Genomic DNA, 25,608 nt, shown 5'->3' with positions numbered 1-25,608 from the left:
ATTCCCAGACCCTAAGGCCTATCAGACTCCATAATCTTATCACTGTCAGTTTCTCAGCACATCTTTAGTTTCCCCCTATAATATATGCAGTTTTTCCTGACTTTATAATATTTCCTCTAAAAAGAGTTTTTTCCCCTCTGCTTCATTTGGAAAACCCATATAATTTTATACATACTTTTCTTGGAGCAATTATTTCATTATATTTTACATATTTGCTTGTTAGTATATACTACTACTGAGACTGAGCTTCTTGGAGGATATCTGTCTCCTAGCTCTAATGAGTTCAACCGTAAGAAATTACTGACTACTACAAATTATGCTTCCAAATATCAGTAATTTTTTTGCTTTTTATGCTTACTCAAGGAAGCACAAACAAATTGCTTTCATTTTAGTTTTTTTTCTTCACAATAGAATTTGGACGTACTCATTAGAAAAGTATTAGAAATTTGTTTCTGCTAGGCTGTGATTCACATACCATACACTTTCTTTGTATCGTAAAAAGTTAGCATATCCAGCTTAGTCTATTTGATTTTTGTCAGTTATTTGAAAAAGTAACTACAGCCAGAGATTTTGTCTGGTTGCACTCAGTAAGCCTGGAGAATCTCATCTTTATTTCTTGGCTTTTAATGTTGAACTCATTACTCTTTTTTTTAAATGCTGATATAATTCAGCTTTAGTTATTTAGAAGCCCTATTTTCATTGTCTGAAGAGAAGTCTTAATGTGAGATGCTTAAGAAAAATCAGCCTGATTTCTTAACTTCTTTTATTTAAACTACAAATGCAATAGACTTTTCCAGTCTTCCAAATGCCCAGAATACCAAACTTTTTATCAATTTCTATTACAGTTAGCAGACAGAAAGCCACTCTTACCAGAGCTGTTTTACATTCCATCTCTCTTTGCAAATTGGCTAATTCTTGATGGATTTCATCTCATTCCTTCAGCATCTTGCTAAAAGCAAGGATAAGTAGCCAATATAAACAAATGCTCTGAAATTTTCCAACAGCCTTTTCCAGATCTTGAAACCAGGCAATACATTTACCAACTTGCCAAATTTTGTTGGATAGGCATTATATGAAATGGTTTGCCTTGGCATAATCAGGTTCAACAGCTCTATGGCCTGCTGTTTTCTCATTGTGTACTGGCAATCTTCATATGATGCTTCATATGATGCTCCATGTATTTTAAGTTTTGTTATTGCCACATCCCAATTCTAGGTACTAATTTTTTTATTCACTAGGATAGAACTAATAAGTACAGAGGCTCCATGAGAGGAGTTTATTTTGATCTCTTATACCAATATGGAGGTAGGTCTTAGGTCTAAAGGGGTGGGGAGATAAATAGAAAAATCATCGAGAAAACCACGTCCCTTCTGTATCATTGCACTGTGATCCCCTGTTATTGTTTATAGCATCTATGGAATACATGGGATATGGCCTGTGATTAATTGCAAATATTCAGGGTTTCCATTCTGCCTAATGATAACACTAAATACTAACAATCCCTCTCTGCATGTTGTGATTTATTACTTAAACATTTAGGTTGGTTACATTAAACACTTAACAGTTTGTTTACCAGTTCCTTTATTGAATGGAGGATATCACTACTCTCAATTAGAAATATTTTAGAAAGTGTTAACTGTGGGTTGGACAGAATAAGGCAATTCTATATGGGTGGTATCTTGAGTGATAGGGTCTGTTCAGAACTCATGCTTATAATGTTTGGGGATCCTAAGGATAATGGTGGCATTAGTAAAGAAAGAAGCTAAAATCAGTAGGGAAACTGAAAAAGGAAAAAATAAAGATTTAAAAAATAAAGAGAATGTTGTAAAGATGAGTAAAAATCTAGTACACTTGTTGGTTTGCTTGCTTTCTTCCCAAATGCCTCTCTGTGATAAATGCAATATGACAGATTATCACTGGTAGAAATATTTATTTAAAATATTGGGCTGGCAGGTGGTGTGGTGGTTAAGGGCACTGGACTCCAGCATGGCTGACCATGGTTCAAGTCCCAGACCCGGTGGCTTTCTTTCTCTCTCTCGCTCTTGCTCTGTCTCTCTCTGGTCAAATTAAGAGTAAATAAACAAACAAAGCAATTCTTTACAAAATAAAATATTTAAAAAATTAGAAATTAAAAAGAAAGTAATGACATGATGTTTGTATTTTCAGTTACTGTTTTATCTAAAATAATGAAATCTAACTGTTGACAAAACAGTTTAAAAGTGACAAATTATGAATGACAATCTTTTTTCAAATGAGTACATCTTCTGCAGAAATGGCATGGAATTCCACCCTACTAGGCACAGCCCGTGAGATTACAAAACCCCAACCTTCCCCTAGAGGAAAATAGATGAAGAGCTTTATTGGTCTTGGTCAGAGATTGCAAAGGTGTTGAATGGGCAACAAAATAAGATTATCCCCGTAACTATAAAGGTCATAGGAAATGAATCTATGTTTACTTATTAATTATATTGTGAGCATCTTTGTAGGAGGGAAATCTCTTTTAATAGGAGCGAAAGGGCTAGGGCCCTTGACAATTATACTGAAATAAAGACACAGACTAAGCAAACCTGAGAAAGAAAATAACACAGCTGAAACCAAAAGATTACATTCAGCGTGGATATAGAATTCAATTAAATATTGAATTGAGAATTTTATTTTTAATAACTCACATGTAATTCCTAAAGAAATTTTAGACAACCTTCATATTTCATTAAAATTGTAATGGTCCCATCTCCACATTTTAAAATGCTGCATTATTGAATATTATAATCATATCTTGGTCACCTTAAGCATCAAGTTAATTATTTAGAAAAGTGATTTGAGACCTTTGGTGAATCATGAAAGTCTCCCTTTTTTATGTCTTAATTCCTTCTTTCTTGGAATATACATTACATGTATTTTGACATAACAAATTGTTAAAGACATAAACCAACTTAGGTTATCAGGAAAGTCATGATGTATTTTTCTGTTTTTCTATGCAAAAAGGCATCCTATTTTTCCCAACAACCCAAAAATACTGCTTAAAATCATGATTTTTTTAAAAAAGACTTTATATTTTTAGAGCAACTTTTGTTTTACAAAAAACTGAAAAATTAGTACAGGGGTTTCCCATGTTAGTGTGCTGTAGTTTCTCCTATTAGTAATATCTTGCGCTAGTATGATACCTTGCTTGCTATAACTAATAAATAATTAATTCATATAGCACTATTAACTAAAGTTCATAGTATATTCAGATTGATCAGGTTACAATTTCAGATTTGATATATTTAGGTGTGTTATTTTTGGCATTTAGGTTTTTTTTAATAACTGATAATTCTCTTTATTAAGTAAACATTTTATTAAAGCCCACAGTAGCCTTCAAATGTTTGTACTTGAGAAAGGGGGATAGAATTGTAAATAATTTTTTTCAAAACTGCATGTATTGGCTTATGCATAAGAGCAAATCATGCAGCATACTGCAGTATGTTGTGCACCAAGTCTTATCATGACGGCCGTGGATGAAAGAAGACTGGAGTTTTCCAGACTAAGTCTGTAAATATGCTTCTATCTTAAAATAAATTCATGGGGTGTTTTCTGCTAACTCACCAAGAATAAGCTGACTGACTAACTTTTGTCATATAAAACTGAAGTGCCTGGCATTACATTACCTAACATTCATTTTACATCATTAAGCTACTTTTGAAAAATTTCGGAACACTTTCCCCTTCTACACTGAATTAGATAAGGGGGAAAATGCAAACCTGCTGAAGCATTAAAAAAAGATCTTCACCCAAATAACTATTGGTTATTTCAGGAATTTGTCAGTTACCTTATGTAAGGATGAAGAGATTCAACAAGCATGTCTATAATACAAAGTAAACTATGATTTTATTGTGAAATTCTCATAGAGGGAAAATTAGATTGAGCATGTATGCTGTTCATTTCATTTTACAATAACCTTACCACTTATTTCTGTAACATGTATTTCAATTGCTAGTTTGATTAAAAATAAAGAAATCTGTGGTTTCTTTTGGCTTGCTTTTAGCTTAAGTTTTTTTTATAGAGTTCAAGCCCCCACAATAAAATGTGTTGCCACCAGCCACATCTAGGTCCTTTTGTGAAGAATGTCTTGGCTGCTACTTTAACCTAAGGAAAAAAACCTTTGAACTCTGTCACTTGAAAAATGCCAGTGTTAGGTAAAGATTTTCGTTCTCACAATGAAAATAAACTCTAGAATCTTGAAGGTCCTACTAACAAAATTTTCACATATTCAAAATTTCACCGAAATAAACATATCTTCTCATTTCATTCCTACCCAGTCTTCCCATTTTCAGTTAATTTTCGGGGATACAATTTCAAGTGTAATCAAGTGCCCTACTTTCTACTTCAAAGATTAAACTTGTCCTCCAACCTAAATTATACAGTAGTGCAGGATAAGATAGCTGACATCTGACTCAGAGCATGAAAGAGACATGAACACACATGTTAATTTGATCATTTGCCCATTAAGAAAGATGTGCAGCTTTCCATCGCTACCATAGATGAATTAATGAAGTGCTAATCAATGAAGCCTTTTCAAATGGCCCTGAAGAAGGATCAAAGATTATGAGCTACATAACACACATTCTAAAGTTGTTTTTCCTACAATTTGGGCTACTCAAAGCACTAAAATTAGTGAAATCCCTACACAGCAGAGAAATCTCCCTAGGATGCTTATCAGGTGTATTATCTAGAAAGCAAATATGGGATGCTGCTCTGAGATAGATAGGTCTATAATGCCCTGGTTGCATACACAAATGGCTGTTCTTTAAAACAATTATTTATTTAACTTTATTTGTTGTTATTATTATTATTATGTTTTAATTAGACCCAAAAAGAGACAAAAAGGGAAAGTGAGAAACTGCCAAGTTCAGGACTCGAAACACAGTCAGCCATGTCAGAGTTCAGTGCATTAACCACCATGCCACCTGCTGACCTCCACAAATGGCTGTTTTGAGTATAATTTCAAGGCTCTAGATCCCAATAACCATAAGAATTAAAACAATATTTGTCACCACATAGTTTGATTTTCCTTCCGATAAGCACAGTATTTATTAAACATCTTCAGTTGCGTTGTTACATCGTGTGCAACAAATTACAACATTGTGCAGCCACAAATTATATGCAGAATATGAAGACACTATTCATCAGATAGTGTAATCTTTCCATTTATAACTCTTGCAAGGAAGAACTAGCAAATCAGATCATACATATGACAACATCACAGTAAACTTTATGCATGGATGGTGACGGACAACTGGTTGTGCTACTTGATACCAAATAGCTGAACTTCATCTTTAGAGGACTAAACCTGACTTCTAAACAGGTCACCATAAACATCAAAACAAAATAGATTCTAACCAACCATGGAAACAGTCTGGTATCAGGAAAGCTAGAAGGATTACATACACTATTTTATACACCAGCATTTAGCTTTTTACTTAATATCTTTTCCTGTTCTAGGATCCTATCCAGGACCAACATTACATTTAATTATCATGCCTTTTGAGGCTTTGCTTGGATGTGAGAGTTTCTCACACTTCCCTTGTTTTTAATGTCCTTGAAAAGTTTGAGAACTACTAGGCAGACAGACATACCATAGAGTTCTCTCTAAGAATTTGTCTGATTTCTTCATGGTTAGACTGGGGTTATGGGTTTGGAGGAAGAAAATCACAGGAGTAAAATTCTGTTTTCAACAAATCATTTGAAGGGTAGGTGCTATCAATATGATTTATAATACAAATGTTGACCTTGATCACATAGCTGAAGTAACATTTGTAAAATCTTTCCACTATACTTTTTGTTTCCCACTGCCTATGCTGTAATCGTTCTGAAAAATCTCTATGTATAGCCAGCCCCCAAAGACTGGGAACAACTTCTCATCCTGCGGGATGGAGTATAGAAATAAATTATTTGGATGTTTTCTTTGTGGATGATTTATCTCTTCTCTTTCATTTATCATTTCATTCAATCATTTATTGGTATCACGATTTACTCATGGATTTTACACCTTAGATTATAATACAATACTCTTTGGTTTATTTTATTGTTCAGATTATTCCAATTTCAGTCATTGGTAGTTTTCATAACCGTTGGCACTCACAGCCCTTCGACATCAGCCCACAATGTATGTAGTGTTTTTATTTTTAGTTTTTGAGTTATTTTTGTTTATTTTTCTTTGAGCATTTTCTTACTTCCTTACATGATAAAATTCTCCGGGTTCATCTTGTAATACCTTATCCCAGAATAATCATTAATTAGCCATTTCTCTAAGGATCTTTTTTTTGAGTATTATATTAAAAATTAAAATCTTGACACTAGCTGTGCTCAGTTCCTTTCAGGCCTTCCCAGCCAATGAAGTAAAACGGTATGTACATATATGCTAATAAATTTAGTTAAACCGATCTATGAATATCACCACATGTAACCGTCTTTCACTATATTTAATTAAACCTGAGTTCATGCTGATATGTCCAGTTCTAATCAATTACACATGAACCATCCTAGTCTCTTGATTATCTGAAAGAGTTTCTGGCTTCAACCATCCACTATTCATTTACTTCATTGTTTGTTTCTAATATAGATAAACAGTGGCATTAAAATTGTGAACACCTACTCCCATGACCAACGGCCTTATCCATTACAGTCCTAGTCTAGTTACAGAACCCATTAATTTCTAAAGTTACTTAGGTTAGTACTTTATAATAAAATAACTGTCCTTCTCCCCTCTCATCCCTTATGTCATTACTACCATTCATTTCATTTACACTTAAGTATACACAAGCATACTCCTATGTCTACCTCTATATCTAGATACCTAAGTACACATGAATATGTTGTTGCTATTATTATTTTGAGCAAACTAGGATCTATTCCATTTGGAATAAGAAAATTAAAGTTTTACGTTGGCTCTATAGTGCAGCAGCTAAACCCTGTGTATAGGTAAGCAGATCCTACACAGTTGATCAAGGTTTGAATCTTGTCCCTTGCAACTTCAAAACACACCAGGCATGTGTGCTTGTGTGTCCCAAATTCTGACAGAATGGGAAAATGGGGGAAAGGGATTGTAGCCTGACAATGCTTCAGTGAAGGGCACTTTCTCTCTTTTTCTTGGCTGAGTGCATGTGCCCTCTGGCAACAAAAAGAAATAAATAAAAAGTGAATAAAAATTTTAAATTTACCTTTCTTTTTAGATGTTCTTCCTTTCTTTGTGAAAATTGTTTGTGACCTATATGTTTTTTCTCCCCTCTAAAAATCTCCTAGCATTTCTTGCAAGACTGGCCTATTAGCAAAGTACTTCCTCTTTATTTTTTTTGTATGAGAAAGTTGCTATTTCTCTCTCACTTTTGAAAGTTAATTTTGCAGGGTGCAGAATTCATTTTTTTTTTCTCTGAACACTTTCACCTCCCTCTCTTTTTTGCCTGGTTTCTTAGCACAATTCACAAGTAATTCTGATCTTTGTGCTTCTATAGGTAAGATATTTTTCCTTCACCTTTTTTTGAGAGTCATTTGTTTACTTATTTATTACTTAAAAATATTTTACATTTAATCACTGTAAGTTTTTACAGCCTAAAAAATGATTTTTCCCAGCATGAAGATAGTGCATATTAGTCAAGTCAAAGATATTACCATACACATTATCATCACCAGAAAACTTTTCATTTTTGTGTCTGTTAAATGTTCCCGCCCCCCCATCACCAGTTGCCCTTCTTGCTTCTATACCTTCGATCTTTCAGTTTCTGTCATAGAGTGCACTATTTCCGCATATATTAAGGGGAGGGGGGACATACCATGCCTCTCTTTCATAGTCTGGCTTGCTTTGTTTAACATTAAACATTCCATATCGGTCCATTTTGTAGTATTCCTTAGAAGGAATGTAAATTAGAACAATCACTGAGAGGAACAATATGAAGGTTCCTAAAAAATCCACAAGTAAAACTACTATATGACCCTATAATTCCACTCTTGGATGGGTACCCAAAGGATAGGAAAATTCTGAGTTGGAAAAGCACTTGCACATCCATGTTTATTGCAGCATTATTCACAGTTGCTAAAACAAAATCAAATCAAATGTTCAAGAACAGATGAATGGATCATGATTCTTCCTTTTTAATTTCCTTTATTTTGAAATTTGGTATTCTTAAATGTAGTATATTTTGGATTTATTCTGCTTGGCATTCTCTGAGCTTCTCTGATCTGTAGGTTGGTGTCTGATATTAATTTATGAAAATTCTCAGTCATTATTGCTTCAAATATGTCTTTTATTATTTTATCTTTATATTCACCTTTTGCTATTCCCATCATATATAGGTTGCACCTTTTATAGTTGTCTCACACTCTTTGGATATTGTGTTTTGTTTTTGTTGTTGTTGTCTATACTTTCTAGTTTTGGGAAGTTTCTATTGATATATCCTCAAGGGAACAGATTTTTTGCTTAGCCATATCCAGTCTACTAATTAGTCCCTCAAAGACATTTCTCACTTCTGTTATAGTCTTTTTGGAGAGGGTTTTTTTTTTTTTTTCGCTATAGGGCGCATGCGCTCGCCAGACAGACAGAGAGAGACATAGAGACAGAAATCGAGAAATCACCCCCCTGGGGGGATGGTCACGCTACAATCCCTTCTCCTCCATTCTCCTCTCGGGATCTTGGGCACGCATGCACATGTGCCTGGCGTGAGTTTTAAACCACCGGGTCTGGGACGCGAACCGCGGTCGACTACGTGGGAGTCCAGTGACATAGCCATTACGCTAACTGCTGGTTTCCTGTTATAGTGTTTTTTATCTTTACCTTTTTTTTTTTTTTTTGAGAAGTGTTTGCTACAGGGTATGTGAGCTCGCCAGAGAGACAGAGACAGAAAGTGAGAAATCACCCCCAGTGGGGATGGCCACGCCGCAATACCTTCTCCTCCGTTCTCCTCTTGGTATCTTGGGCACACACGCACATGCGCCCTGAGTGAGTCTAAGCCACCGGGTCTGGGACTTGAACCGCAGTTGACTACATGGGAGTCCAGCGACATACCCATTATGCCAACAGCTGGTCCCGATCTTTAGCATTTTCTTTTGGCTCTTTCTTAGGATTTCATCTCTCTGAATTTACATTCCTCATCTGTCCTTGTGTGCTGCCTGTTTTATAATTTGTAGTCTTTAGTATAGTATAGCTGTTTTAAGTTTTTGGTCTGATAGTTTCAACATCCTTGACATGTCTTGCTCTGACTCTCAAATAGCATCTTTTGTCTTTTGATATGTCTTGCAATTTCTCTTGATAGTCAGACAGGAAGTGCTGGGTAAAATTAGGCTTTGTAAATTGGTGTTAAGGTGTAGGAGAAGGGAAGTATTTTATAGCCTATGATTAGTTCTCTTTCAATTAGCCTATACCTAGACTAATGGAGGAGTATTTCTCAGTTTGCTCCCTGGACCCATTTTTAGGTAGGACACACTGGCTAGAGTGAACTGGAATTGGGGTTTTATCTTCTCCCATGTGGGAGGTTAGAGCTGACTGGAGTTGAGTATTTTTTTCCCCCCAGGTTAGACTTTAAGGCTATCCTAGCTGGTTAGACTCTGGTTAACTCATTTTGCCTCAGGGCAGACCTTCTTAAAAAAGAAAGATTTCTTTTCCCCTCTCCCTGACAGAAACACTAGAGGACTTTCCTCTGATATTTACTGTGGGAAATTGGTCAAACTAGAGGTAAGTCTCACACTATTGTGCTCCCACACTCATACCCATGACTGGATCCTTCTAGAGTCTTAATTCTCCGACTTGTCTACATGGAACCTCTAGCGATATATAGTTCAGAATTTTCTACCTTGGCACTGGTTTCTGCAGTGGTTTCCACTCACGAGTCTCTGCTCTCGTAAACCATGAGCACTTGTATTCACCCATCTTTCCACTCTTGGGCAGTAGTTTGCCCTGTATGCTCACCTTCCTACAGATTGAAGAAGAGTTGCTTCTTTTTCAGTATGTACAGCTTTTTACTATTTGTTAGGACAGAGTAAAGACTTCCAAGCTCCTTTTAACTAAAAAAAAAAACCATGAAATCTCATTTATCATGTTATTATAAAAGCAATCCATTTTATTTCAAATGCAATTATATATTATTATTACCCCAAACTAAAAGACTGTCATACCACTGATATCATTTAAAAAATGCACAGGAAGTTTGTAAGGAAAATCTCCTCCGATACACAACAATTTTGCCAATAGCAGGTATAATTTACATGTCCTACCTCATTACCCACTGTAAATTATTTTGATATAAATTTGAACCATGAAATCTTAATGTCTCAGTTAAAGACAGTCAAAATCATATACCACAAATTCAAGAAATACGATCAAGTAATTCTCTCCTAGCCAGTGTATGTTTTCAAGACATCTACAACATAACCTTTTCTCACTGTTCTCACTAAATGCTGAAGTACTATTTGCAAAATATGTAGTTTGTGCTTAGAACTTGTAAGGTGCACATTAATATTTTCTATTCTATGTAATGGTGTGCTGTGGTAGGCTATGCTATCTCTATCTACTTGCCTCTTTCAATTCAATCCCATCCCATCTCATCCCATCCCATCCCATTCTTTTCTAGTCTATTGTACCCATTCCATTGCATTGTATCTATACCATTTTTTAAAAAGTAGTGATCATAACTCAATAAATTTATTTCATGGGGCCAGCAGGTTGGTTAAGGCACTGGACTCCCACAGAGTCAACCATGGTTCAAGTACTGGACCTCGCGGCTGGCTTTCTCACTTTCCCTTTCTCTCTCTTTTTATCTCTCTCTGGTCAAATTAAAAATAAATAAATGAATAAAAATTAAAATAAATAATTAAAAAATATGTCATGATCCATTATTATTATTTAGTTTTCTTTTTTATTGTGATTTCTGGTTTATGTGTAATCATCCATCTTATAGAGTGCATATGCATGCATGTGGGAGTGAGAGAAAAAGAGAAGGAAGAGAGATAAGCACCCTCTGCAAGGTGTGGCCACATCAATGATTTTCTTCTTCCAGCCCTCCAGCCCACTGGCTCTTAGCCACTCACACACATGCCCAACTTGTTAAGGCTGACCAGGACTGAGATTCAAACTGCAGCCACCGTGTGGTTTCCAGCTTTCCTTGAACAGCACATTACTGCTATACCACAGAGCTGGCCAGATTAATGAGATTTGGCCTACAATTTAAAAAAATAAAATGCCATGCAAGCTAAAGTAATTCAAGCTGTTTCCAAATCTTGGAGTAAGAGCCATGTAACCACTTTTAATAAAGACTTGTTTTGGTATTAAAATTATAACACAAAGGAATACCTTTATTATACCATTATCAAAACTAGCTCTGGTGAATGCTTTATAAAACTTTTATTTGACTAAGTATATATGATTGTTTTTTTTTTTTAAATACATTCCTTAATCTACAAAATTTTTCTTTGAGATTGGAAGGAAGGTAGAAAATGTTGTTATTATAGTGACTGCACCAATTCTGATAAGGATTAAATAAATTATGCCACAGTGCAATTTTTCTTTTCTGGATCATATATTATTCTGTTCATATAATTACCAGTTAATAGCTCCTCTGTCTGTATATGCATAATGTCTTTGACAATGTGTCATATAAAATTAAGTGAAAAAGTTTTGCTCTGTGCTCTAAAAATCTATGCTCTATGTCCTAAAAAGTAGACGTCACAGTATGTGAGAAAGAAGATTTTGCTAACTGGATTATCAGATATGTCTGCTGAAAATTCTCTGTAGATTAGCATATTTTGTTAGCCTGTATGGAAAATGGTATAGAATAATTCATTACAAAGAGAGAGTAGAAAAGTACTAAGAAAAAAGAATTTGTTAGCTATCTGTTGATAATATATTTCTTAAACATTATTACTGGGGCCGGCAAGTGGTATACTGGATTCGCAGGTAGTTGACTGTGGTTTGAGCTCCAGATCCAGTGGCTTGAAACTTCCGCTAGGCACATGTGTGTGCATGCCCCAAATACTGAAAGAATGGAGGAGAAGGGATTACAGCGTGGCCATTCACCCAATGATTTCTCGCTATCTATACCTCTGACTTTCAATTCAGCAAGTGCATGTGTCCTATAGCAAAAATCTTCCTCTTAAAAAAAAAAAGAATAGAAAAAATATTTTAATTTAATTTAATTTAATTTATTTCATGCAAAAGAGACAGGCGCGACCAACAGTGTTCACGTGGTAGTCCTCCACCAGCCTCAGCCAGTCTGGGTCAAGGATGCATCCATGTGCCTTGTTTTACAGGGAGACTTCAAGAAGTGAACATGGGACCTTCCCATGTAGGTCCAGTATCACAGAGTGTTGTGCTGCACCACCACTGTCAGTCCACCCTAGAATATTATTACAAAGTTAGATCTTTTATCTAGCTTTAAAGTTAAAAATAAATGCCATTGTTACACATACAAGTCTTTTTTAGGAAGTAGTTATTTATTTCCTTCTATTAAAATCTTAAAAAAAATGCAAATAATAAGTAAATAAATAGTAAAGCTCATGCGAGAAAGGAAGCTATGAGTTCAGCTAAAGATAAACCTTTTTTTTTTCTTTTCTTTTCTTTTTGGTTAGAGATTGTATGCGGTTACTTTAAAAAGATAAAGAGAGAGAGAGAGAGAGAGAGAGAGAGAGAGAGAGAGGGTAAGTGAGAAAACACCCCCAGGAGATGTCCACTTCATAATCCCTTTCCTCCAATTCTTTTTATGAGATTTTGGGCACACACACACATGTGTCTGGTGTGTTTTTCAGGCTGCCAGGTCTGGGACTCCACTCATTCAGTCATCCATGTGAGATCCAGCCACTTTAACCACCATACCACCAGCTGGTCTGAAAGAATGGTTATTGTTTTTGTATTTTTACTCTTTCTTTCTTTTCCTGACAGCTTGTGGTCAAGGTGGTTCTATTGTCCATGAAGGTTTTACTTTTTTCTTTTTTTTTACTTGAGAAGCAAGGCCTGTTGAAATAAATGTTCTACAAAGTATAGTTTCCATAGCAACAGTAACTGTCTTTTTATTTTCACATGTACCACTTAGAATTAGTTGACAATAATAATTATAGACCACTTAAGATTAAAACATTTGCTGTACAACAAAGACATGTATAAAGACAGGGTTTGGGAAAATTGTCCTAGTTTAGAGACACTTAAATTACTTTTTAAGGAAGATTTGATTTTTTCACTTACATAGATGATTGAAATTCTATCTACATATTCAGTGTGAAGTCTTGAGATGATTACTAATATATGTCAAGGAACATTATTTTCCCTCCCATAATTTCGAAGTCACATTTCTTATTTAAGTTTTTTTATTCTTTTTCTTTGGGTGTATATTTACTTAACTTGTACATGTACTTAACTTGTCAAATCTTTTTTCGTTCAATTATTAATTTTTAGGAAATAACTTGGGTATTGAGCAATAGAATAATTATACATGTTGCCATTGTCTTCATTATTTACCAAAACTATTAGACTCTGTGTGTACTAAAGAAGGGGAAGTAAGGTTTCATATAATTGGAAGAATTGTTGCTCAAACATAGAACACAAAAAGGGAATCCAGAAGTCAATATATTTTCTCTGTTACTTCAGATTTATTTGCATCCTGTTATTGAAATCTAAACATGTTGATCCCAATAAGCTTAAAGAAGTTACTACATAAATATGTAGATATTTTTCAGTCAGTGGATTATTAATAGTGCCCATTAAAGCAGTATTATACTGGGTGTTACCAGTTCAGAAAAGAAGAAGATGGAATTTAAGTTATTTTGAAATTTGTCCCTGAAATACCCATTTTTGTTCATGCTATTTTTTGTTGTTGTTCAAGAATAAAAGTGAATAGCATGGTAATGACAATTCTGTGCAGCATAATTATGGTGTGCTTCAGTTCACAATAGTGATAAAAAGTGTTTTCTAGGATGTAAAATTATTCTCTGAGGCTAACATAGGCAGGCTAGAATTTTCTTTATAACTCTTTTAGAATGCTAGGAAATCATAGAGGAAACCGTGAGCTTGGATGGGAGTGCTGGGGATCGTGGAGGACAGAGAGGATGAGTGCTAGTTGCTGTTCAGAGACCACTGCAGCAATAAGAGTTCTAGTTTGCTTCACCAACGTGCTTCTAAGAATCCCCTCAGAAAAAAAGAAGCCCAAAGAGGAGCTACTTCTGAATCCGCACAGAGAAGCAGACTTGAACAGCTCCAAGGATTAACTATGTTGGTAATGAAAATGTGCTGGTCAGATCTCCTCAGGGGAGTATGATCGACTGACTGCTTGTGCTGTAGCTTTCTGGAACATTAATGCAGAGCCATTACTAAGAGAAGTGGGACTCCTTAATGGGCTACTTTTCCTCAAAGACTTTCCATCAATCTGAGTGAAATTTCTTAGAACTGGCATTTGACCAGAGGCTCTTCTCATTTCCTCTCTTCTCTTTTCCACATAGCTGTCAGAACTTCATCACAGTCTAAAGATTCCTCCCACCTCTCTAGATTACTTCTCCTTATCCTTCTCAGAGTTCTTTTTTCCCTCAGTAAATATCTTGCACATAACCAATATTTCAGTATTCACCAGTTGTGTCATCTGCTTTTCAGTGACTTAATCTTAGAGCTTTGGGGAACTATTAATACTTTGAAGGCCAGCTGGTTGCATGGCAGATAAGGTGACTGGACCCTATATAACTGATTATATGGTTCAAGTCTTGGTCCTGGAGGCTTGAAAAACATGTGGGGCATGTGTGCATGTATGCCTGAAATCCCAAAAGGAGAATGGAGGAGAAAGGATTGTGGTTTGGCCATTCCCTTTGGGGATTGCTTTCTCACTTCTCCCTTTCTTTCTGGTGAGTACATGGTCCATACAGCAAATTCCAAAAAGAAAAGAAAAAATAAATCTTTGATATTAAATATGCTAATCGTGATGTGTTTTTCAGACACCTGTTAAATAGACAGTTAGATACATAAGTATGGTCATGCAGGAAGTGAAAGGAGAGATTTAGTCTGGATATAGACACTTGGGAGTTGAAACTGAATGATTTTATCAAAGAGGCAATATAAATAGATAGTAGAAGAGGACTGTGGATTAAGCCCTGATTGACTGCGTCAATCAGAAAAGGTGACTGAAAAGTGGAATAGGGCCCAAATTAGGAAGTTATGAAGAAAAGGAAGCATTTCAAGGAGGGGCCTGTTATTAATCTTGAGAAGTGCTGCTGCTTGAGCAAACAATGTGCAGAGTGGTGACGATTAAATTTAATAATAATGGAGACTTGCTGACCTTAAGAAAAACATTGTTGTAGGGCTGGAAGACTAACTTGAGTGAATTTTCAAGAAAGAATGGAAAAAGCATCATAATATAGAATCTGAAAGATTGCACATAGAAAGTGATGTCAAGTTTAGCCATAAGAAAAAAAAAAAAAAAGACCAGAGAATTGAGTATTTTTCAGACGATGAAGTAGATTCAAAACACGGGTTTTGTCTGTTTTGTAAAAAAAATAAAAAAATAAATAAATAAAATAATGAGTTAAATCATATATGGGGAAAGACTTTCAAAAGAAATCTCCTATGGCTGAAGAGAAATGGTAGAATGGACAGTTTGGCCCCTATCACAGCAGGAAAGACAGTGAAGAGGCACAGATGGAGGTAGGTGGATGCTGTGGGTGCTGGCTTTTGTAGAAATCTCCTCTGATTCTATTTTCTGAGTAAGAGCGGAATCCAAAGGAGGTGTTAGCAGTTTCCATTTATCTCAAGAGAGTGAATGGAGTCAGGAACTGCAGCCTGGAAGCCTTCAGAACTCATGTGGGGTTGTAGGCATGAATCTAAAGTTAGAGTAGTTTGCATTTTTTTTCTCCTTTTTTTCTTCCTATAGTCAATGATCAGCTATGGAGGAAGACCCAAGTAGGCATTGACTTGGATTTAATTAGGGTTAGGGTATTACATAGCAAATACCAGAAAGGAAGAGAGGTGCAATGGAATTAAGTGAATAAGATATAATATATAATAATATAAGTATGTATTATGTATTATGTATAATATATAATAATATATAATATATATATATATAATAATATAAAAGCGAGGACATGAGATTGCTGAGTATCCAAGTTATCCCACTACTCATAAGACACACCATATAAACAATTGCTAGGAATAATGCTCTCCTTGGATGACCTTTTTCCCCTATATATCCAAATTGTGTGGAGAGAGGTTTGGAATAGCAGTGCCTTGTAAAGGGAAATCACCAGGGACGACTCAGGACATGTTTGCCAACCAGTATTTTCTCAAACGTGAATAGAAGGGCTGATAAGACAAATGTATTAGTAGTGGATATTTTAAAAAAGCATACTTTACATGTTAAAAAATGTATATGTGGAAGTGTTCATCAAAGTATATAGTAAGTTTATCCAGTGTTAATGGTTTGCTTAAATAAAAGGTCAATATACAAATTTTCTGCAGGAGCTAGTCAAAAAAATATTTGAGAGTAAGAATTCACATTGAAACACAGAACTGACATAACTACCTCTGTTAACCCCCCTGTACATCTAATGCATTTTCCTCAATACTTCTTTGCATTAAAAAGATAAATGCAACAGTTTCTTGTGTGTATATGCATGAGTGTTCATTTATATGTATATAAACATAAAATATAAATATTATATCATCCTGTTGGAGATTTTCAATAATTTATTAAAATTGATCTTGAGAGTACTCAAGCATTGTCTTGTTCATTTAAATATTTTTAAATATTATTTTCTAAATAGTTTAGAGAAAGATAATAATTTCATTATTTTGTATACCTAATAATAATTTTTTTTTTTTGGAGAGGTTTTTTTGCTACAGGGCGCGTGCGCTCGCCAGACAGAAAGAGACAGAGAGACAGAAAGCGAGAAATCACCCCCCAGAGGGGATGGTCACGCTGCAATCCCTTCTCCTCCATTCTCCTCTTGGGATCTTGGGCACACACGCACACGTGCCTGGCGTGAGTTTTAAGCCATCGGGTCTGGGACACGAACCGCGGTTGACTATGTGGGAATCCAGCGACATAGCCATTACACTAACTGCTGGTTCCCTTAAATTTTTGAACAATTTTCTATTTTTTTTTGTTTGTTTTCCACTATAGTCAGTCCTTTCTGTTAGACAAAGTGTTCCTTTTTAAAAAAGAATGATTTAATTTTATTCATTATTATTATTTTAAATTTGCGATAGGGCATGTGTGCTTACCAGAGACAGACAGAGGGAGAGAGAGAAAGTGAGAAAGCAAGACACTAGGTCCAGGAGTTGAACTGCAGTCAGCCATGTGGGAGTCCAACACCCCATCCACACCACCTGTTGACCCCTAGGCAAAGTGCTTTTGGATGACAGATAAATTAACAGATATACTCTATTTTGAACTATTTTAGATGATGTAAAATAAATTTATTTATTTTTCCTTATAAACAGTAGTTTATCATTTATAATCTTTTTTCTGTTTTCGTACCAGCCATCCATCACCCGGTCTCTATCAACCACTTCCCCTTCTTACTGTCACTAGCATCCACACTGTTCTTCTCCTCCACATCGTCAGATCTCTCAACCTTTGCCATTAAGAGCAGACAGTAGAAACTGAGTAGGGATATATAATGTGCATCTTTTAATGTCTGGCTCACTTTGCTCAACATTAGATTCTCTATATTCATCCATTTTGAGTTGAATGATAGGATCTCATTGTTTCTTATAGCTGTGTAATATTCCATAGTACACATATACCACAGTCTTTCAACCCAATTGTCACTTAGGTTGGTTCCATGTTTCAGTAATTATAAATAAATGTTGCATTAAACATGATGTGCAAATATCTGTACAAATTTTTGAATAATGCTCAGTGTTTTAGAAATGATGAAATATAAAATGAACAAAGTTCCTATTTTGGTCTGTTATTTAGATTTGGTTTTCAGTTGCTGAATAAGTATAGTGATATTTTATATAACAGTTAAGCTGACTAACTACTGATATTTTAAAGTTATTTTTAGGCTGGTCCTGTAGCCTACCAGTTAAGGGAGCCAGATCCCACATGGCCAGCCATGCTTATAAAACATACTGGGCGCATATGCATGCATGTCCAACATCCTGAAAGGAGAGAGAAATTGAGAAGAGATTGCAACATGACCATGTCCCATGGAGAGGGAGAAATTTCTCTTTCTCTCTGGTAGGCATATCCTATGACAAATTAAAAATAAAAATAAATAAAAAATAAAATGTTGGAGAGGTGTTGAAAAGTTAAGACTAGGCAACAATTCACTAAAAACAATTTATATCCACATCCTGACAAAATGTATACATTTGTAGAAAATAGGTTTAGTTTTAGGGTTCTTTGTGAAAGAAATACACACGAACACACGTATTTCTTAATTTTTAATTTTCCAACTACTAATTATTTTAAAGATAATATTTTTCTTGCCTAATAATGTCCCCAACATATCAAAACTAATCCTTAAAAGCACCATTCCATTCTTGAGATTATGATGATGTCATTCTTTCTTTTATCTCTTTATTTTTTGAGAGAGAGTTTTTTTTTTTTGCTATTTGGTGTGTGTGCTCACTGGAGAGAGAGACAGAGAGACAGAAAGTGAGAAATCACCCCCGAGGGAGGATGCCATGTGGCAATCCCTTCTCCATTTTCCTCTCAGGATTTTGGGCATGCATGTCCACATGCCCAGTGTGAGTTTAAGTCATTGAGTCAAGGACTTGAAGTATTGTCAACTATGTGGGAGTCCAGCGACATAAACCATTATGCCATCTTCTGGTCTCTATGATATTTCTCTTAAGGCACATTACACCTGTTCGTCCATAAGAAACTGACTTGCATGCATATGAAATGAATCCCTATGCACAGCTTGTGTAGGAGTAATGAAATCTGTAATAGCACTTTCAGGAGTATAATTTTCAGGGTCAGGCTGATTGGCTTTCAGTGAATTCAAAGTTGTATGAATTTGGGCCAGTTATCACACCTTTAAAGTAATTCGGTTTTAAACACCTTTTTTTCATTCATTAGTGGAAGTTAAGAGATTTAATTACATAGAAGTAGAGAATGTAATGACAAATACCAGGAGATTGAAAGGGATGAGCATTGAGTAGGATGGGCAGAATTCAGTTAACAGGTGCAAGAGTACATGTATAGTGGAATGGGCTGTAAATACTATAGTATAATAGAATAAAGAAAGTGGGTGATGATTCAATATGTATTTCAGAATAACCAAGAGTGGATTTTGAACATGCACAACACAGCAAACTAAATGCTGGAGGTGGGAGACAGCAGATGGCTTAGTGGTTATGTCACTGACCTCCCACATAGACAACTATGATTACGTTCCCACACCTGGTGGCTTGAAAATCATACCAGGCACGTATGTGTGTGTTTCCAACATCCTGGGAAGAGAATGGAGAAAAAGAGATTACAGTGTGACCACCCCCCACCCTCCCGCCCCGAAAGGGTGATTTCTCATTTTCTTTCTCACTGTCTCTGTCTCTGTCTTTCTCTCTCTCTCTGGAAAGCACATGTGTCCTAAGGCAAAAAACACAAATAAATAAAAATAAATAAATAAATAAATTTTGGAGATGGTAGCTATGCTTTTGGCCTGATCTGATCAGTACACATTATACACATGTTCTGATAAACCACACTGCACTGCACAAATCTGTACAACTATCATATCTAAATTAGCAATGATAATAGAATTATTGTTTTTAAAAAGTAACTCAGTTTTCATCTTTCTTCTCTCCTACACTTAAATCAGCTATTAAATATAAGAGAACAGTACTTATTCTTTTTCTTTTAAGACATGGTCTTGCTACGTTATGAGTCTCCTGCTTCAGTCTCCTATGTAGCTGGGACTACTGGTCAGCACCACTGCCGTTGGCTTTTAGCATGGAATAGGAACTAAACCTCAGCCTTCCATGTGGTCTCAGCCTGTGGAATAGCAGGGTCAACTGGTGTGTGCTACTATTACTAGGTTCAGAGTCACTATTCTTATTAGAGAAAGTTCTAGAGAAGCCAGAGGAACTTCTACTTCAGACTCTGGGTGGGATTTCTTTCTTTTCTTTTGCTATAGGGTACCAGAAAGAGACAGAGAGAGAGAGAGAGAGAAAATGAGAAAATATCCCCAAGGGGGGATGGCAATGCCACAATCCTTTCTCCTCTAGAGTCTTCTTGGGATATGGGGCACATAGACACATGCGCCCAGTGTGATTTTCAAGCTACCATATCTAGGATTAAAACTGCTTAGATGGCCATATGGGAATCTACTGCCTTAACTTCCACTCTACCTGCTGGCCTTATGGATTTTCTTCTCTTTTTTTTTTGATAGCCAGTGGCCCTGTGCCATTCTTTAAGCACCTATGAATGTGGATAAAAGGGAGAATATTTTATTGGTACTCATATTTCCTAAATATTTCATAATTGTTAGGAGAAGTAAAAACAAGTCAAATGGATTGAATTACTCTAGCACACAATCTAAAACTCATGCCATCAATGAAAATGTTTCAGAGCATGCACACCGGAAAACAGGAGGTAGTACATGCACTAGTTCATTGATTTTTAAGAAACATATTTTAAGTCTTTATATAACCAGAATCTGGAAGCATTTTATAATCAATTGAATCTTACAATTGTTTGTCACATTATTCCTTTCTTGGTAGTTTATAAAGTAATAGCATGAATTGAATAGAGTTAAGAAAATACATTATAACAATGTAGGTTAAGTATCACTTATCTGAAATTCTTGGGGCTAGCAGTGTTTTGGTTTTCAGATTTTGGAATATTTGCATATAGTAAATAATGAGATACCTTGGGAATGAGCTCCAGGTCTAAACATGAAATTCATTTGTGTTTCAAATATACCTTTTACAGATAGCCTGAAGATAAATTTTATACAATCCTTTTGTAAGACAGGTTTTGGTTGCAACTGGTCATATAAAATCTGGTGTTAAATGTTTCCCTGTAGAATCATGTTGGCACTTAAAATGTATCAAATTTTGGAACATTTCAGATTTTTCAGATTAAAGATACTCAATTTGCATACTAAAGCAGAGTCTCTTACTGTTCCCTTCTTATCACCTTTTATTCCTGGAAAAAATTCTTCAAAGAATTATTTTTTCCTGATTTCCTACCCTTAGAATTTTAATACCACAAATATACTATATGCATTGCCTATGTGACAGTACCTCAAAAAAGTTTTTAAATAATGGAATTAATGTACATGTTTATTTTGATGCAAAAAGTAAGAAATCCAGGCTTTTTTTTTTTTTTGAGAGGTTTTTGCCATAGGACACGTGCGCTTGCCAGACAGACAGAGACAGAGAGATAGAAAGTGAGAAATCACCCCCCAGGGGCGTTGGCCACGCCACAATCCCTTCTCCTCCATTGTCCTCTCGGGATCTTGGGCACGCACGCACACGAGCCCGGCATTGAGTTTTAAGCCACCGGGTCCAGGACGTGAACCGGGGTCGGCTATGTGGGAGTCCAGCGACATAGCCATTACGCTAACTGCTGGTCCCCAGGCTTTTCATAATATGCATTTCCCACAAACTTTTTTAAGGCCCTTCATATATATATATATATATATATATATATATATATATATACACACACATATATATATATATATATATGTGTGTGTGTGTGTGTGTGTTTTATACATAAAAAGAGTAAGATATTTTTCCCACAAGAACTAATGTTTTCCCCCTTGGGAGGGTATATCACATACATTCAAAATTACTTGATATATAAAGTGATCTATTCCTTGTTATTCTTAGTTCTGAAAAATCGTATTTACTAGGACATCAGGAATCATGAGCTAGTCTTAGTTTTAGAGCTTTTTGCTTTCATTATGTAACAGAGTGTCTAGAAATTTTATTATTATTGTGAATGTGAAAAATGTCTGTGAATTTCAAACATTTGCTATTTGGTCAAGAGTCAGAAAACATCTAGAAGTTTTTGTTGTTTTTGTTAATAAATAAAAGACCTTGGAGTTCATGTCATGATGTCATTCAACATGTCATTTTCACTTTTTGAATAAGACTAATAATTTCAGTGTATACGTTTACCATGTTCACTGTTTTACTTTACATAGTCATGATTTTAAAGGTAAAACTTGAATCGTACATCCATGAAGAGACTTTTATAGACTATTTGATTTTCATGAAATACTAAGAAAAATACCGCTTTAGACTTTACATGTTATACTCAGCTAGGAAGATAAAGAGGTGTGCTTCTAGGTCTTTGTACAGGCCCATCTACTGCAGTCTGAGCAATTCTCTTCTCCATAGTAATGATCAGATACAGAGCTCAGCTCAGCCTCCTTGAGGCCAGCAATTGGCACCAGATGGAAGACAGAAATATAATCTATAACCATCAAGTTAGGATTTTCTCTTGCAAACCTAATTGTTATATGCAAAAGTTTAAATGATGGAGAAAGGACTAATTAATTTTCTTTGAGAATATTTTTAAATAACAATGTGGTTCAGTGTGTTCTTGAATGTTCACTCGTCTTTTCTCTGGACTATGTCACTTCACTTCCATGTTTTAAAAATTAAGGGTGCAAAACACTTCTAAAATTAGTGATACATAGAACCTTTAACTTTGTCATAAACATTACAATGATCCTATTGCATATTTGACAATTTACACAAGTGTATATTAGTCCAATTATGTTTGATTGTGTTAATTTGCTGTTTTTGAGACTCAAATGTGTCAAAACATTGTGCAGTTGTTATGGGGGCTGTGAAATATTCTAGCAGATCAAGCAATGAATGTATCATCAAAAATTAAGACAGATAGTGCTCAAAAGAGACTCATCGGCAGTCTATAGACATTTATATCAAGGCTTTATCAATCAAGTTAATTGTACACAGCTTTTATAAATAAATTAAAGGTGCACTAAAACCAGAAATCATCTCCCCCACTGCTCCTAGTACTTGCTCTTTCTCTGCCTTTTAAGCGAAGCATTTCCATGATACTCCGGGCATAGACATCTCTCAGGTTAACGCTGATATATGAGTCGGTGGCTATATTCTTGGTGAGCTTCTTCAGTGCTTCACGCTGCCTAACAGCTGCTTCCTTGAGTTTCAAGGTGAAGTAGCAAGCAGAGAAGCGATCATTAATAATAGCAATAGGCAAAGCCAGGACAAGGATTCCTGATAATATACACATGAAGGCCACAATTTTGCCTGTGGTGGTGTCTGGTCTAATGTCCCCATATCCCACGGTAGTCATGGATGTTGTGGCCCACCACCACGCACAGGGGACACTTGTGAAGGTTGTGTCAGGGATGCTTTGCTCAGCAAAATATTCAACTGTTGAGAATATAGAAATTCCCACAGATAGAAAGAGGAGCAGTAGGCCAACTTCTTCATAACACTGGGTGATTGTCATCCCAAGTGAGCGTAACCCTGCAATAGAACAACTGCTGTTAGTCAATGGTACCTTCACTTCTTCTTCCTGCCTTTGTTCCCTTGCCCTCTTCCTTACCATCCACCAAAGAGCATGCATAGACACCTAATGTGCCCCCGGCACTGGGCAGTGTTCTGGAAATAATAAAGATGGATAAATCATAATTCCTCATCCTCCAGAGCTCATAGCCTAGTTGATGAAGCCAGGTTGTGAAAGTGAGAAATATCATTCCATTTATTAATTCACCTATATACTTATTGAGCTTCTGTTGTTTATATATCAAGAATCTGAGAGATTAAGCCAGAAGGTAAGCAGAGGGTATATAACTGCACTTTGAACCTCAGCCTGTACAACGAACATGCTTTACAGTGCAGCATATGGAGGTCTTGCTTGGTCAGACTTGCATTTCATTACGTCACTTAACACTTTTCTAATTCCGGTTTTATGTTTCTCCTTCTATTTTGTGTGTCAGTCTTTCTCACGCTGATGAAATTTAACCCAGTCAGGACACTCACTGCTTGACAGCCAGAGAAAGTAAAGGCTGTATACCACGGCAATGAAGTGTGGCGGTAGAAACAAGTTAGGCGCTGGTGACAAAACTGACCTGAGAACATCACATGTATATTCGGGGTCCATTTATTAGCAATGCATCGAGAGGAGATCCCTGAACTCTCAGGAAAGACACTGAAATCCTAATCCTTGATACTCGAGTACTGCAAATTACTCCCTTGAGCACATACAATCTTCGCTTTCCTGTAAGATAGACTTGAATACAGAATATTCCTCCAGTGCAAAAAGGTGCCTGGCAATTCACTCACGGTGAGGCATTGGTGGATTTCCTATTACTAGGCTTAGGAATTTATTCATCCCTGGGAATGCAGGTATAATAGATTAGAATCCACCTGCGAAGAGACTAAGTCCTAAGGGGAATAAGAAGGACTTATAATAGTACCAGGGTTTTAATGAGCCATAGATATCCTTTCTAACAGCAGAGAGATGCTTCTAACAGTTTATCTATATTTTGCAGTCATATCAACATAAAGTCACAGTGGTATTACTTCAGAAGTCTGAAACAATACCATTTAAAATTACTATTTTATTTTAATTCACTGACTAGGCTATTTGAAATGCATTAGAATACTACGTTCTCATATTTTGAATTTTGCTATTCAAATTTTCAGATATTACTGAATTACTCATCACTATCTTTAATGACCAATGAATATTAACATTGAGGTATAACTTCAGAAAATTATCTTCAAATTCACCTTTATAAGACCTTTTAAGAAGACTGGACTTGATGTCTATATGGAATTACATTTACAAAATAAGTCGATAACGTATGAGGAGAACCATAGTGTTTACCTGGGAAAACAGTTTGCATTTAAAGATCAAATATTCCAAACAATTTTATAAAAAAACAAACAAGCAAACAAAGAAAACAAAGCAGGATGAATCTCTAGCAGATCACATGTGTTAATTCAGATACTCCTTAGAAACAAGATAAGGTGGATATGTAATAGTTATATTATGTTACAGATGAGTAAGCTTAGGTACAAAGAGGAGGCTAATCTAGTACAAAGCTATGGAGCCACAGTTGAAACCTTGGCTGTTCGGCTGGCCTCCTAAACACTCTTCTATAACATCTCTCAATTTTCATTTGTAATGAATGCTCAGACTATGTCTATATTTTGTTAAATGTAATGATTGAAGTAAAATTGCCTATTTATGCAATTGTTCATATGTTTTTAATCAATTAAGGTTTTAGTAATATTTTATGTTTATTTTAGAACTGGGAAAAACTATGAGGAAGTGACATTGTAGAAATCATTGTTAGTCTTCTGTTCCTTTGTTTCGAGAAAAGAATGTTGTCTTTACTGGGTGTTTTTAAATCGAGTCCTGGGAAGAGTTTATAAATACTCAAAGAAACCATCCCATTATGTGTGTCAGAAAACAAAGAGTGGTACTTAAAAAAGTTGTTGGAAACCCCATTATCAAGGCCTTGGTATGTGAGACTAGCTAGGAAAATACACTACCAAAATTGTGTTAGGATAAGTCCCAATTACTTCAAAGTGGTAGGGATAAAAAAAAAAAATCTCAAATCACAAGTTAGTTTTTTCCAAAATGTATAAGGAGAGATAGCTGCCACTAATGTCATTTAGAGGGACTATGTATATAGTGTAGG

At 35.6% G+C, this 25,608-nt stretch overlaps 1 protein-coding gene across 1 annotated transcript in view; it reads right to left on the bottom strand.

Annotated features, from left to right (window-relative positions):
• Positions 1-22,507: 22,507 nt before the first annotated feature.
• Positions 22,508-25,608, bottom strand: part of KCNV1 (potassium voltage-gated channel modifier subfamily V member 1) — an 8,514-nt gene continuing 5,413 nt past the window's right edge. Inside the window, exon 4 of the mRNA XM_006161692.2 lies at positions 22,508-23,422. Coding sequence (XP_006161754.1) covers positions 22,911-23,422 — 512 coding nt within the window. The 3' untranslated portion in view covers positions 22,508-22,910. The remainder of the gene's footprint in view (positions 23,423-25,608) is intronic.

This window comes from Tupaia chinensis, unplaced genomic scaffold, assembly GCF_000334495.1.
Source record: "Tupaia chinensis unplaced genomic scaffold, TupChi_1.0 Scaffold138854_1, whole genome shotgun sequence".
NCBI classification, from domain to species: domain Eukaryota; kingdom Metazoa; phylum Chordata; class Mammalia; order Scandentia; family Tupaiidae; genus Tupaia; species Tupaia belangeri.
Note: the sequence above shows the minus strand (reverse complement) of the source record. Positions and strands in the feature narration are given on the sequence as shown.